Source organism: Opisthorchis viverrini (genome assembly GCF_000715545.1).
Source record: "Opisthorchis viverrini unplaced genomic scaffold opera_v5_115, whole genome shotgun sequence".
Taxonomy (NCBI): Eukaryota; Metazoa; Platyhelminthes; class Trematoda; order Opisthorchiida; family Opisthorchiidae; genus Opisthorchis; species Opisthorchis viverrini.
The window spans coordinates 41,973-58,547 of NW_008751773.1; the positions used below are offsets into that span (position 1 = coordinate 41,973).

A 16,575-nucleotide genomic window follows, 5' to 3' on the forward strand; every position below is an offset into this window, starting at 1 on the left:
TAACCCTGAGGCCTCCAGCTTTCCAAATGGCATCAAAGGACCTTTGGTTACCTGGAACACATGGGTAGCACGGAGTGATGGGCAGAAAGTTCTTTCGTATGGAACAATGAATGAAATAATCGGGGGTTCAGCTGTGGGAAACAGTGTAATGTGGACCATACAGGTGGTTTACCCTGCTACTGACATAAAGGAGGAAGAGATGCACATGAGCCGATGTCACAGTGAGGGATTCCTAATGGTTTTTGTTGCTAGTCCCGCGGTCCAGAAACCTTAATTCTTAAGGACAAGTTAGGTTGGTTCCCATACCAAGACACCCGGTATCAACTCATTTTTTCATGGAGAACAAGTTGGAGATGGTGGCATCGCAGAATGGTTTGGTGACAGTACTTACGACATTGATGATTTGAGCTTGACATTCAGCCTGAAAATGTACAACAATGACAGCCGACACTCATTGGATAACAGGGCAGTAATTTTATCCATTCTGAAAGTCGGGAACTGTACCCTGTATGGTTCTTAAATGTTCCCGAAGAGAGGGTCGTAGTGGGAAGAATTCTATTCTCTACATGTCGTCTGTCCCAGTGAATCGGATGTTCTTGGGTTGTGTATGGTACCTGACCCTGCCTTAGACACCACATCTGAGGAATATTTGACCTCTTAAGATATATAAATGGTTCGACTAACGGGGACCTGTTCTAGGAGTGACTTTGACATTCAACTGTGCCCCCGTCTTGCCGGACAGGGTCGCTTCCAACCAAATCGATTTATTGGCTCGTAAATTTGGCCTTCTTTTTCGGGTCCTTGAACCTGAATGCGTCTTTATCGCTGTGTATGCTTGACGTACACAGGTGTTTCATATCTAACCATATCTCCTGTTTGTTGGAAACAGTTACAAGCGCTTTTTCTCCAATTTTAGCTAAATGGCATCCCGTGATTCAGTAGACTATGTGGCTCAGGATCGTATCGGGCAGTTGGCCCGTACTTACTGGCTTCCGAAATCCACCTCAGAATCGGATCAGACAAAGTCGACTACCACGTTGAGACCACTGGTCCAAACAGTGATGGAACGAATTTACCGCGAAGAGCTACTCACCTCCGGTTTTTCTCACAGACGCTGCTTTGCACTGGAACTAAATCAGTACTTAGAAAAATGGTTGTGGCCACATTTTGATCCGGATACATCAACCCGGGCACATATTCTATCAATCTGTGCAATGGTCAACGAGAAGTCCCGCGGTCGTGTTCCTATTTGGCAGGCAAGTGGATTTCTCTTGTACTATAGCGGTGACCTTTTCACGGACCAGTTATATACAACAAGCGTAATCAGTCTTGGCTTGTCGTTCATTCACACCTTCTTGGCTGTTTGCCTTAAACGGATCCCGATAATTCATACCGCCTGATCTCACTCATGTTGACTTCTTCCGTGCATATCATTTGTCGAGGTCGAATGAAAAAGTGCCGGACAGTACAATAGATCAATCCGCTATTAGATTTGAGATCGCTGAACATATTAGCGTTTGAAGTGGCTCACACAAACCCAGAGTTATTTGTCTGCAATATGAGCGTACTTCTGGCTAACAATAACCACATATACCTTCTTCAGCTGTATTCATAAATTAGGATGTGGGGAAGAAAACATGTGGTAGCTTTCTTGATTGTCTCCGATCTTTTTTCTACGGAACCATTTTCCTCCTATAGAGTGTCAGTTCACATAGATAAAGTCGATAAAGTCCACCGTTGGAGCTCACAATGAGCTGGTTGCGTACTACATGTTGCTAGTTGTCAGTGCTTAACTAAGTTTCATCAACCAAAGTGCTCTTAATTAGGGGTTTGAAAGGTCAACAGTTTGGATCCCTAGTGAAGATGCTAACATCCCAGGCTCTGTCGAAATGGAACCAGCTAATGTGCTTTCTCAGTAGCTTTTCGCTGTCGCTTTCCAGCTATGCATGTGGATATTGTTAGACGAGTCCATCAGTCAACTCGAGTCATAGAAGCGAACTGGACGAAAATATCCTGGATGTTGTAGTTCTCACTGTGAGGCTCCATAGATCGTTTAGCATGTTCTCAGTACTCGCACGGAGGGTTCATTACATTGGTAGAGTTCTCAGGTCGGGACTTTTTTGCCGGAAGAAAATTCTTATTTTCAGTGACCTAGGTAAATTAGATGGAATCTATTCGGTTTACCCAACTGTCCCTTCAGATCTTCGTGGCTACCCCAAATCAATTCAACGGCTTGGTACAACGTGTGCTCCAACTATTGTTAGAGGAATCCCCCTCGTTGATTAGTTATCGGAAAGGTTTACAGCACCCGGTGGGCAGTCAAGAAAACAGCGGCCAGGAGCCAACTGATTCAGCGACATCTTCAATGGACGAGGTCAAACAGCGCAAACTCTTTTTGGAACACATCGTCTTGCTCATTTTCCTCTCACACTGCTTCACTAATCTCGCCGAAGTTGGTGTTTTGCGGCAGTGTCTACGTGAGCTCTACAGCCTTTCTGTATGGCGTGACCACATGCATCCTGTGCGGCTGGAACAGGAACTCGCCAATCATCCGAGATACGCGCGAATGATTAAAAAAATAACCAAGAGCCAATCATGCCTGTCGCCTGAGGAACGCGCTAATTTGGCTGTGCAACACTCCTTCATCCCTCATTTTATCGATATATTTCTCAGTCTGTTAGATACCATTCCTTCAGATGATAAAGACAAGGTGAGTTGCTTGGCGGGTTTTCAAGGGAGCTAATTTTTTCTTCCCCAAAGGATATTTTCATGTGGTTTCCAGCGTGATCAGGGTCTCTATTTGAAGGCCTGTGTTTTTTATGGTAAAATTCATGTAACTTGGAATTACCCCTGTGCATAGAGACGAATTCGAGGCTTTGGGTTTAGTCTCGGGTGTTTGTATGCATTTTGTTGACATATTTAGGACAATCTCTAGCGTATTCCTTAATATTAGTGCTCATCTCAGGCGCTGGAGGAAGGAAGCCTCTGTACATTTAGCACCAGTTAGGCTGATAGCTTGGACTCAGTGTGGCGTGACTGGAAGTCTGCTTTTGAAAATGGTTGTCCAAGTGGATACCTAATTAGTACCAGCGACTTTTGTGTTATGTTGCCCAGAATAGGGGTAATTTTGGATGAAAGAACTGTGGTGTCCCTACAAAAACTTCGCACCCTCTTGAAACACTCGCCTCGATTCCGTGATTTAGAAGTACTCATCAGCATTAGAGACAGAAACGTCGGTTGCGAAACATTGCAGAAGACAGACTGGTTTACTCTGTTTATTTAGTGAATCGTGCATCTAATAAGTCGATTGTCTCCTCCAGGATGACTTTCTTAGAGAAAGACCAAATATCATATTGACGTTAATCAACCGAGTTAGGCACGTGCACCAATCTTCAGGTATGGCAAACCGCTTATGACAAGACTGGATCAAGGAATTTCTCCTTTTTTAAGTCTGGTAGAGCGCAGAGTTGCGGCATATATGAGCGTCATACCATCTACTTCTCCGCCAGTGTCATATGATCCAATGATCGTCGACCATGAATTCGTTTGTGTCAGACAGGATGGTCTCCAACACTACTTCTCCAAATCTATTATTATATTTTGAAATGTTAGTGTCTGATTTACGATACATTTTTCACAATTCTTAGTTGTGAGACTTCTCGCGATGAAACTTGACGCAGATCATTATCGTTATTGCGATACTGGTAGAACTTATTTTCACACCACCCGTCCAAATGACCCACTGGGTGCATTCGTTCTGGTTAGTCCCCACCAAAATGTGTTAACGCTGGACTCCAATTTCGCTCTTATCAAAGCTCACCAGAACGCATCCTCAAAGCTAGACGATGCAAGTTCACGAACTAATTCGGCAGGTATCCAAACAAGTTTCACTCAGCCAGCCTTGCTCGACCGACGGAACCAACCCTCACCATGATCGGAGTTGGCTTTTAATGATATTTTCCTTTCGGCTCCATTGATAACAGGGAGACATCTAAAGCATTAGGATCAACGCCTTGTTCTGTCCTCAACTTAAGAGCTGAACTCGACAGATCCGGAACAAGACACTGTTTCTAGAGGTCGCATTATTTTCGTGTTCCCGTTAAAGTTTGGCGGGGCCTAGAGACTATCCTCCAATTCAATTCGTTGTAGCTGATACAAAAACGATCCAACTCAAGCGAATGCTCGTTTTATAGATGAAGGTGTACCCCCATGGAGACAGTCCCCGCCAAAGATATATCTTGCTTCAAGAAGCCTGTCTTTATATACCATTGATGTACAGTTTCTCTATCTCCTCATAAGGACCATTTTTTATTTTCAAAAAATCCAGCGTTTGGAACCTCTGCTCGTGCATTATTTGGAGCGTTGTATACTACTTTTCGTGGATCTCGAAAGCATGCTGCTCACACGCCGTCTGCTCAATGCAATCATAGACGATCGACATTTGGTTGTGCGATGTCAAGCTGCAAGTCTCAGAAAGCGACCTGAAGGCAAGCTGTTTTCCGAACTGGTCGATATGTTGGCATTCTATGCCCACTTCCAAATTGATGAGAGCACCGGCGACCCACTGGATGAAAACGAAATGGAAAGAGGTAATTAGCTGATACAAAAACGATCCAACTCAAGCGAATGCTCGTTTTATAGATGAAGGTGTACCCCCATGGAGACAGTCCCCGCCAAAGATATATCTTGCTTCAAGAAGCCTGTCTTTATATACCATTGATGTACAGTTTCTCTATCTCCTCATAAGGACCATTTTTTATTTTCAAAAAATCCAGCGTTTGGAACCTCTGCTCGTGCATTATTTGGAGCGTTGTATACTACTTTTCGTGGATCTCGAAAGCATGCTGCTCACACGCCGTCTGCTCAATGCAATCATAGACGATCGACATTTGGTTGTGCGATGTCAAGCTGCAAGTCTCAGAAAGCGACCTGAAGGCAAGCTGTTTTCCGAACTGGTCGATATGTTGGCATTCTATGCCCACTTCCAAATTGATGAGAGCACCGGCGACCCACTGGATGAAAACGAAATGGACAAGAGGTAATCACATCTTAGACATAATGCAGTTGACTTTCAATATTTCAAGTTGTTTTGTTTATCTTTGGTGTACTTCGATCGTGGCGCACGCCATCCTCATCATCACTGACATCAAAGCCAGATGAGAATACTGCTGCCTCACTGCCGTACAACCGCCATCTCGGTCTACATGAATAAAGTCTGGGTAGAAAATAACAATATGGAAGCCACACGAAACCCACGAAAGTGCATACGAGTGATTGGTAGATGTACAAAATCGGTCTCCACATCCCTGGTGGGATTAGAGCGCTTCTGCGTTCATTCATCATATTAAACTGAAAGTAGTGCCGGCATATCTCATCGGAAAACGGGTAAATTTTTATACTACGAAACTTGAAGCCCGCTTTATCAACCGTCCTATCCCAGGTCACTGCGCAGTTTCGCATGGTGTCAACTAAGTGCACTTTCGCAGCAAGGTATCTAACGGGATTGATGTAAATATGTGCATGAACCCAGGTTGTTGAATCTGATTGCTATGTTCATTGATCCTCGCATATTTTGGCTAACTGCCCTACCTTCTTGGTTCGATGCTTTTTGAGTCGGCTGCATTTCTAGGGTCATGTGTTCCTGGGTTCTTTTGTGAACACCCATTCACTGAAACGCGTGTAACAATCGACTCTTTATCCCTCCAAAACCAGTTTGAATGCTTGCGAGAGGTCAATCAATACCGCACTGACCCTCACTGAATGGTTGCATTACACTGTGTTGGTTCGGTTTCGTGATACGTTACACCTTCAACGGTAGAACCTTTAGACGGCGGTCGATTAAAGCATATAATGACCGCGACTAGTATGCTTTAAGTCCTGGAATTGAAGACATCCAAGTTGATTGACCCGAGAAGGAAGTAGAATACCTCCAGTTATATGGGCCGGGCAGAGATAGCCCAGTGGTTAGATGGCGAATTTCCTGACCAGAAGGTCCTTGGTTCAAACCCGACTCTGCCTCTTGACTTCCCCTGTCTAGGCTTGGGCAACCTGGCAGTATCCCAGTCCTCGCGCGTCCTTCTGGTGGCATGGCACCTAGGCACCGAAAGGGTGTTACAGCTGGACGATTAAATTGATATGGGCAAATGAGGAATTGGACCTATACAAGCGGTCATTTGTTCTGACCACCTTATCATCACGTGAATAAATCGCACACACGCATCCGTGAAATAAGGCCAATCACTGATAAATGAAACCCTAATATTGAGGTCAGTAGCGACTTCAAAATGGTGCAAGTTTAAGCTGTTTTGTCCATTTTGGTATTCACCTAACTAGTATCTACAAGGAAGGCTTCATCAAGGGAGCTACTTTTGGTAGGTACGGAGAAGCAGGCTGAAACAGAGCCATCCTGGCATTTCCACCCCAGGCAAAATAGGGCTACCTGTCCGTTGTGAGCTAAAATACCTCATATACTTTCGATGACGGAATGTGGGGATTAGTGGGGAAACGTTTAGGTTCAGCGAACAGCTGGATCATTGAGGTCACTAATTTTTCATTTCATTACTACCATCCATTACAATGATGTCATTTCCACCTTGTTCGACGAATCTGCTTTCGTTCACACCTGTGATCCTCAGCGATCGTAACTTTCAGACATTTAGGTGCCGCAAGCCTTTTATGTGGAATCAATATTCCAAAGCTTCCACAAAAGTGGAGGAACCATACGTGGTAGTTGGACATCCTCATTCTTAGTCTTTCTGGATGACGAATTCACTGCTCGAAAAAGATGTTATTCCAAAAGTTGACAAACGAATTCATGCGACTCTTGGATAGTACCGGCGTACCTACTTAGCGATGCTGCTTGTCAAAACTATTATACTCTACCAAAGATTTCTGATGTATGGGGCATTCAAAGTCTCCGAAGATGATCGATTTCGCTCTTGTATGACGTGGCTGATGGGGCTTCAAGGATTTTGAGCTATTACGCCGTTGGCGCGGCAATTTGCCTATTCACTCGCGCTCTCTGGAAGCCATTGATACCACTTGCTTATTTACCTTAATACCTTTCAAGTAATCGAATTCTGTTTCGCAGGAGGATCAGTTAGACCACGGCAGCCCATGAATGAAATGCTATGCTCAGCATGCAGTCCATGAAACCAGAAACAAGTGTTTCGAATTTAGTAACTGCAGAGCTTGTGAGGTTTTTCCACATGTAGGGAAAGGTGGTATTATTGAGCAAAAAATTGGGCATAGAATGTTTCGCATAATTTCACGCTAATTTTTCTTATCCCCTCATAGTCCATAGCGTTCGTCGATCGATCCGCCGTGTATTTTGGCTTTCGGTATCTATTTGATTTGCCTTTGCCTAAGGAACCGAACAACTGCCCGCAACTGTTTTGTGTGTTTCACGGTTATTCGTGCCCACTTTTATTGAAGGTATACTCAGATTCCTGTCTTTCGGTTTTTGTAACAGTCATAATTATTTCCTGTTTTGTAGGAATCTCTGTCGACTTTACTGTGTCCTGCAGATTAGGATTATCCAAAAGTTTATACGCAGCCGTTTTGGATCGTGATTGTATTCGGTGGTACTTCCAATTTCAGTCTTTTTTCTCTATTCGTCCGTATCCCATTTTACTTCAACTTGCAAAGTTAATCCCACGTAACATAGTCAAATTATTTCTTTAGTAGTTGATTATTCCAGTCAGAGCTGAATCCTGTCCAAAACCTAAACCGATTTTGTTTTTGATTTATAACTGAAAATTTCAATTCACTGTCCGAGGGTGTTTTATTGATCCGTGACGCTTGTAAGGTTTACCATACTTTCAGGTTTTGCCTTTTTTCAGTCTAAGACGCTCTTTTTATCCCATTGTTTTCATCCTTGTATTACAAATGTCTCTGGCTGAAATCCTAAAACTGCCTCGGCTTTACATTGTTTGTTCAACCTTGCCATTTTAGACACTGTGCTCGGCTGAGTTCTTTGCAACTGAAATCTTTTGCTCTTCAAAAAGAGAAGCTGCACACCCTAGCAGTATCCCATCCAGCTGGAATCGAGTCAAGTCAGCTACTACGGAAACACCTGAGTGCCCTGAACGCGCGAGAGTTGTACGATTTGGCTGCCTGCTTCGCCCTGGTGCCACCACGCCCTCATACCGACCCGGATAATTCATCTCCACCTGGGAAACGTGCCAAGTTAGAGTCCTGTTCCACAGAGGATGGATCAGCAATTGAAAGCCTACGGAGTTCATTAGATGCGAAACTGACAGATAAAGATATATTATTGCGGGTGGGTTCTCTGCCTTTACTATTGGGCCGCGTATAGTTTTCATCGAATTCCCTGCGTTGGACTCTTCCCGAAACACTGTGTTTGTTACTAGCTTTCAATTACTTACAGTGCTCCGACACAATATATCGTGAATTTCACCGAGTTGTCCCATTTCCTGTCATTGAACTTTTCAACTACTGCGCTATAGTGCTTCATAAGCAAGCACTTATCTCAGGGTTCCTACATTTGCCATTGTTCTTTTGGTTATGGCTGCAGGTATTGTTTGGCTTTGTTCTACGAACATCCGCCTGACCTGAATTGGACGCATCGTTCTCCGACTCTTCATCATTTTAGGTGGACGCCGAGTGGGCATTTCTGAACTCTAATGATGGGCTAAATATTTGACCAATAGGGTTGCTATTTTTTGTGAATTTTTACAGATGCATCATATTTTGAGAGTGAAAATGTTTTATGGTAAGCCGGTCTGTGTGTGTCAACCCCGTGCTACCTTCCTCACTTTAGAACTGCAGAGATCATCTTCCGTGTGTTGTTTGGCACGGAAGATTTGTGCGTTGGTCGCAGATCGAAACGAACGCATTATATGTCTTCAAGTAGCCTCCTCGTGTTTCAGGGAACTGACGGTCTTCAAGTAATAAAAATAAAGTAAAATGAAATCTTCGTTTGATGTTTCTGGATTTTATTTTCAACACTGATGCGGCCCTACTAATCACTATCTATGTTTATTACCTGTGAGTAATGTTCCACGCTATTTGAGTAACTGTTTTCAGGTCAGAAAATCATGTAGAGAGCTGTGGCTATTTGGAATTTACGAAACATTTGTCACCTAGAAAAATGGATTATCGGTTGCAGGACAACCTTAACAATCTGTGTGTAAAATAATTTCCTACTCCGACTAGTGACTGGTCCTCCGAGTCAGGACTTTTTAAGGTGCTTACTGTGTCCATCGGTCATTCGCAGATCCTTGTACATCGATTCGCCAGACGCCAGTCCGACCTGGAGATGCTCAACAATATGTCACTCTACCCGACGGAGGAGTTGCTCTGGGATGAAAACCGCGTTCCAACTCAGTACTATTCCGGAGAGGGCTGTTTGGCCCTGCCTAAACTTGGTCTACAATTTCTCACTTTGCAAGATTACCTGTTGCGCAATTTTCAACTTTTCCGATTGGAATCTACGTACGAAATTCGTCAGGTAAGTATGACAATGGAGCACGCTTAGACTTAACATCACCTTTCGTGTATGTCGTCGTGGTACACACTGACAGACCTGTTTCAGCTAAGTTTCGGTTAGGCCCGTGATATCTGCTTTGGATTTCGAACAGTCACTCCGCCGTTTTGCGTCAGGTTTGGCCATTTTTATTTCTCCAACCCTGGTTTCTCATTCTATGGGTACACAGATATTTTTGTTGAAGCCTTATGAAGCCTTACTTCGTGGAATATGTTCAGGAATGTGCCATCAACCATCTGACACCTGTACAGAAGCTTGATTACGAGGGGAAGCCGTTGCATTTGTGCTAAAGTAGCTTGACTGTTTTTTTCGTGGTACATGGATGCTGCCTTCTATTACTGCTTTTTTGCCCTTTAATGGAGATCTCATATGTATTAGCACCGGCATTCTGCCTAGTGGCACATCACTCTGTGCCACTTCACAACAAAGTGATGTAAATGCACATCCTTTTTGATCCGATGGGTTGTATCCGATCCTCACCGTCGTTGGTGTAACTGATCCCAATCCATAGTCTGATGAAAGTCTGCAGTCGAATCCAAAGCGAAAGCACCAACGTACTGTGGCCTCTATCCAATAGAGTTCTGCCAGTTTCGGGTACGAATTCCTGATTGTATGCCTATCTGTAGGGCACAAGAGGAATGCTGGAAGAGGAATAAGTGCTGGACGTATTTCCACCTGTATATTAAATGAACGCTCTAAGCGATCATCGTCAAATGTGCATCTCAGCCAGTTATGATCTGCTGCTATTCAGAGACATTGGAGGTTGAGACACCATATGTATCTCGAAAGTTCCATTAGCTGTGATGGAATGTGGGACAAGCGAGGTCAACTCTCAATTCTCTAAGCCAGAATTGCGCTCACAGTTTTAGGCCGTGTCCTCAAAAACATGTGTATCAGAATACAATAAGAGTAAACCTTCTTATGGTCAGATTGAGATATTTTCGTGGGCTTTAACAGAGTAGCAGCTCTTCAAGACTTTTCTACGGTACGGAATCTACCCATTATGGTAACATAGCATGGCGTGCTGCTAGCTGTCCTTTAAGGGGCTTATGGTCGACTGCTCTATTATGCATCTGGTCAATGGAGGTCAACCACTCAGGTTTCCCAATGCACTTTCTTGCCGTTCAATAACTCATTTAACCGAACTGGACGCCTTCCTACTCGGATGTCGTCGGCAAACAGTTTCCTCGAATACCAGCCGTTAGTAGCTTGAATTCGAGGATCCAACAGTCACTTGTATTCTTCGGTGTAGTGAGAAGACCACGAGATTTGGGACAATATTCTTACGTAGAGACTGAATATACGACAGGTTCTTCAGTGGGGTTGAGGAGAGCTGGGGAAAACTAGGTTGAACGAAAGTTTTTTCCAGATATCCAGATGTATCATGGTAGCCCCCTTTGGTACGGGTGGAAAAATTGGTCTTCTCTCATTTATCTTGACTTTTTGACTGCAAGTTCTTAAACACAGCATTCGGGTTTTTGTGTAGTCAGTTTTCTTAACACGCTTCACCGTTTTCTGTGGCTTTAATCCTTAACTGTACGTACGTCCCGATGGGACCTTATTTGTTCTTTTATGGGCTTGTCACAAGTTAGATGGTTTCCGTAGTACCGGTTCTATTAGAATTCCTATAGTGTGATCGGCAGCACGCAGATGAGCATTTCAACAGTGGTTTTAGTTCTTTTATACCTCCGTGTCCGAAGTGCGATTCGTTTTCATATTTTTTTCTAGAATTTCACTACATCGTGATGCCTTTCCAATGTTCTGTTTTACCCGTTTATGTAGGACATTGAGGATGCTATTATGCGTTTGAAGCCCTGGCGAGGTGAACTTGGACAAGCGGTGTTTGACGGCTGGTCACGCATGGCTCTTCCAATCCAGTCGTTCAACATTGTAGAGGTTGCCAAGCCGCACCTGGGAGCTAACCATCCGGCCCGTGTAAGAGCCGATGTTAGGGTCGCGTTGGCAGGACTTCGGCCGGAAATACGAAAAGAATGGCTTGGACTCAGACGTCACGATCCTGTATTTCTGGTCACGATCCGGCCAACAAAACAACAAGCTTGGAAGTAAGGAAGACTATCTGTTTGTAGACGTTGTTTCTAAAGTTACCAACAGCGATTCAGTTTTAAATTTTTTGCTGATTAATTCCGTCGCCACATTTGAGGTGTCTGTGTGTGGATATCCACGGTTGTTTGGCTGACATTAGGATACTAATCCTTACCCTAAACTTTCATGATTGACTGTTTCTTTGTGAACCTAATGCTCACTCTGACCTCATTCCAACGCCTCTGGAAAACCACGTGTCCTTTATTGGTTCCACTTTCCGGCTTCTCCCGTGGTCAGAGATGCTCCGGTCGGCGTGGCCCCTTAGTGTATTATTAAGGAATTGGCATATACTTTCCTCATATAATTTAGTGATTGCATACTCTCTGACGTGCCACAGTTGATAACAACAAATTTCTTACATCATTTTTTAGATACGAGCCCGCAGAACATTTTGTTCCCCAAGTTGGACTTGTTTATGTCCGTGGGTGTGAGATTGAAGGTCAAGTCGACAAGGAGGGCAAACTTGTTCCCGATGAAGAGCGTCTTGGCTTCTTGCCTACCAAAGGTGAGGTGGTCTCTTGATTTTTCTGGTTTTTGAAAAATTTCCTGTATAGCTGTACACTAGTGGCCAGAGCTGTCCCCTGTCCTCGTTTTGTCTCTTATCGGTCATCATCATCATTGTCAGCTGTTATAATCACGTATTCGTCGTACAGTAGTTGTAGCTGCCGCACTTTCGTTCATCGATGATTTGGGGGGGGGGTAGGCAGCTTCGTATTGCAGGCGTGAAATAAATTACTGCATAAATCCAGCACTGTCAGGGGGCTGTTAAGTGGAGGGGGGTTTGGAAGGGAGCTATGCATTGAAGGCAATAGCCTGGATGCACGAGCGCCATTGAGGGCGCAACTGGGCCATGGCTGACAATGTCTCTAACCATTGATGTGGACCGTCTCGGGGTCCCCTTCCAGGAAGACGGCAATGACCAACGCAACTGAGTTTGCTGATGATGGCTTTCACACTTCGCTGCCAAGTCACTGTTTGACCGCCTCTGGCTTTCTTCCACGTGCTGTGCGCAGCCGCATCAGGAATGAGACAGTAATGCCTTATTCCCTGCCCCCTCGGGTTAGGCCAATCCCCTGCAGCCGAGCAGGTCAGACTGTTGAGTCGTCGGCTCCAGGCAGGGTCCCCGAACAAAACCCTACATTGTCCCACTGCCTTGTGGGTCAGACTTCTGAGTCAAAGGCTCAAGGTGGGGTACCTCAACCAAACCCCCTTCCTCGGCCTAGGCAACCAGGAAGTATGATTTGCCCGCACAGTTCGATGTCCACCGATGTCCCTACCCAACCCCTTCCCACCGCAGAAGAAAAAGTCGCTGGGCCTCTCATCGGTTGACATTGAAGATCCGGTTTGACGCTTTCATGACAAAGTGGTGTTATTTTAATTTGATTGGTTATGCTAGTATTCTATCGTTAAGGGCTAGTTGTAATTTTCGATGTGTGTTTTGTCGCCCTGTTTAGATACTCTGAATCCTGGTATACTGTTAAGATTGTCATATTCGAATAGCTACCATAGCCAATCCATAGGATACGCAAATCAGTTTCAGAGCCCTTGGTTTTGAGCTGCACAGTCTGAAGTCTTTGATAAAGAACGTCATTAATCCGCGTAGGCCCGTTTGTCGAGCCTCAATGAAAAATACAGGCCCCGGACGGCTGGCGTTTTCCTGGTCTGACCATATATTTTCTAATCCTTTGAAGTTATCCGTATCGTTGAGCAGCTAGCTGGACCTATGGAGGATGATCGCAGCCCCATGGTTTTTTTTGGTTCCATTGTGAAAGTATTCTGGGGCGTATTTAAATGTTCATGCATCATTGATCTGTTTTATGCGCAATCACATTTCCACTCTTCGCTCACGTCTCTTAGGTGGTGAAAAGCCCAACCTTATGGATACATTGCCCACCTGGCGCGTTCGTCTGGATCCAGCCCAATACCAAATGGATGCAGAGCGTTTGAAGGCTGAGCAGACGCGAGGTGAAGTTCTACGTGCGAAGGTCGTCCGAGCGAAGCGAGAAGGTCGGTCCGCAGAAGAAATTAGCGCGCTTGAGGCACAGGCAGCGGAGGCAGATCAACACAACCCGGAAGACCTCTACGACACCTTCAATGTATTGGTTCGTCGTAAACCCAAAGAGAACAATTTCAAGGCCGTTCTGGAAACGATCAGGTACGCCCTTCCTGGTTTTCTTAATGTTTCCTTGGGTCTCAGCACCACATCGTTCTTACCCGATAGGTTGACTCAAAGACTCGCGTGTTAGCTAAATAGGTCAGTGCTCAAAACGACTATGTATGGCACACATAGCCATGGCTACACAATGTGATGCTTATGCTTTTTTTCAACCATATCGAATTTTATTGCACTGATGCTCGCAAACCGTAACTCTCTGGTGGGTGTTTATCCGGGAACTGCAAGTATAATGTGGCCAACCATACAAAATCTCTCTACTATCCCAATCAAGGTGCGATAGATGATGTTTATATAAATTTGAAATCTTCATTACGTGGGGTGCGGTTAGCAGATGACCATGCAACCATAGGAGGGTATCCACTAGTACTGATGATACAGTATGTAAGGTGGGATATCTCTTATCCCTGAAAAGAGCCAAAATTAGAAACGCATTTTGGAAGATCACATACTGTGCCTCCCGTGTGAACTCAACAGACACCTCAAGCGTTTCCAGTATTTTTTGGTTATTTGATCTTCGTAAATCCTCATAAGCCGTTGCCCAATCACTGAAAGACGATGGGAATGAGCCATTTCGTCGTTAGTTGGTAGTCACCCATAATTGGGCGCGAACAGTGTACCCATTCAGACCAAGATTCACGTATACTCCCAGTCGCTATGTGATGACGGTTCCTCTCCATTAGGTCCGACTATCACATTCAACTCGCATTTCTCTCCCATCTCTGTGGACTACCGTCCTATGAATTTACATACAGTATGCAAGTGTAGCATGCGGATGACGAAGTCCCACTAGTGTGTGATTTTTTTTCAAATAAGGACTTATATATTTTTCAGCTGAGAGAGCTGTTCGTACTAACTGAATTAACAATTGTCCGTATCGCTTCCATCATATCACTGGAGAATGAATGTCAATGCGATGCGCACAAGCAGGGACGCATTTCATCTGAGACATCCAAGTGAACATAGAACCGAATTGCTTTCGCTAGTTGTGTATGTATGTATGTATGTGTCGAGTTTTTACGTTAAGCACAAACAATAAACGGTCATTGGAGTGCATCCCGTTATGCAAGTTCTTCATTCTTACGTGGCCTGTATCAAAATACTAGCCGCCGAACGTGTTTTTATTAAAAGGATATGAACTTATCACTTGCTATTCTCCAAGCAACTTTGAGCTTGTTCTCAAATTTAACAAGTTTGCGGGACCCCAAACAAATGTGACCGATTTAAGCTGAGTAAAACACACTTTTCGAATCGGTTGAAATATGGATTTCTTATGTTCCCCGCAGGGATAGATTGCTTCAGCTTTCCTCTCAGTCCTATATGACGAGTCTCTTCAAGGCCGATACTGGTCATGTTGCTACTAAGGCACCGAAGAGCTAATTGAAAGCATACCGTTCCTTCGGATTGACTCTTTCATTCGGAAAAGAAGCAGGTCATTGTATCACCGAAATTCCCTGATGTAACGTTGCTCGTGCCGAGGGAGAGAGATTTCCTGCAAAGTTGTGTGTGGGAAGAAACCCGCTGTTGGTAAACAGTGCATTGCCATCGCTTAAGCCTAGGCTTGTAACAGCTTATTGGTTAAGGCGCGAAATTACTAACCGGAGGGTCCGTGGTTCGAACTTACCCCCACTCATTTTGACTGCTCTTGTCTATGCTTGGCAGCGCGGTGATATCTCAGCTCTCGCACTTCCTTTGTTAGTATGGCAGTTATGAATCAAATGGGTGTTACAGCTGAACGATTAACAAGCCTATAGAAGCCCGATTTGGTTCATTCCTGTAAACCTCTTATTCAGGTTGCCAGTTTGTCTTGGACCATTTTTGTCTTAGCTTTTCATAGTCGGCACTCTATCCTTCACGATGTCCGTCAAATAAACTCTATTCAAACACCAAACGCGTATCTTTCCCAGACCGCTCACTTCTAGGGTGAGCTGAAGAGAATGATTGCAGTCTTAAGGGCTCTAATCGGTAATGCACAAAAGTGCACGTTCTCCTTTCAGAGAGCAGCTCACTCAAGTTTTCTGCCTAGCTGTTTACATTACGGCCTGCGAATAGGACAGGCTTTTCTAGAGACGTTAATCTCGTGTTGTACATTTAGTGTCCCATCAGAAAGCTCATTTCTTTCATTAGGTTGCTAGTCTAGTTCGTTTTAGATATGTGATGGTAGATTTCCGTTGTCCAAATGTGGTCACTGTACCAGCATGTATACTGGACAGGGTAACAAGCGTACTGCATTATAGGTGCCGAAGCAGCGGATGTTCTGCGGATGGATTGAAATCAATGGCGTCCTTTGCTTTGGTTATACTCAAGATGTGGAATCGATATGCCATCCCTGAGCGTATTATGCTTTGCGACCAAGTAAATATCGTGTAAGCTTATATTGGCTACCCGACAGGAAAGAAGTCAAGCCATGTTTTTGAATCTGTTCTATCCGATCGCGGCAAAAAGTGCTGGACCGAGAAGTTCGTGGAATCACGATACGTCTTGCCTCCCTGAGGTTGATAATGACATTTTGAAACTATATGATCGTGATTAGTGCACGTGATCCAACGCTATGCTAGGCAGAAGGAGACTAAGGTAAGTTCTAAACCGAATTTTGTGCACTCCTTCGCTCAGTTTCGAAAAATGACATCTTCAAAGAACGTGTCGGTCGAGGTCATCCCCATTCTCGCATGCCATGATGTTGGAATTGTAATAGCAAAAAGAACGTCCTAGAGCGTGTTTTCTTTTTTCCCCTTAGCAAGAAACCCTAGGACACCTTCGGTTTGATTGCAGATTCGTTCATTACTATACC

General features: G+C 44.4%; 1 protein-coding gene across 1 annotated transcript in view; it reads left to right on the plus strand.

The window, feature by feature from the left end:
* Window positions 1–920: 920 nt before the first annotated feature.
* T265_05901 (hypothetical protein) overlaps window positions 921–16,575 on the plus strand; it is a gene marked incomplete at both ends in the record, with an annotated part of 34,827 nt that continues 19,172 nt past the window's right edge. The window contains 8 exons of the mRNA XM_009171036.1: window positions 921–1,241; window positions 2,201–2,710; window positions 4,776–5,038; window positions 7,954–8,281; window positions 9,239–9,472; window positions 11,291–11,571; window positions 11,983–12,116; window positions 13,469–13,766. Of these exons, the coding sequence (XP_009169300.1) occupies window positions 921–1,241; window positions 2,201–2,710; window positions 4,776–5,038; window positions 7,954–8,281; window positions 9,239–9,472; window positions 11,291–11,571; window positions 11,983–12,116; window positions 13,469–13,766 (2,369 nt within the window). The remainder of the gene's footprint in view (window positions 1,242–2,200; window positions 2,711–4,775; window positions 5,039–7,953; window positions 8,282–9,238; window positions 9,473–11,290; window positions 11,572–11,982; window positions 12,117–13,468; window positions 13,767–16,575) is intronic.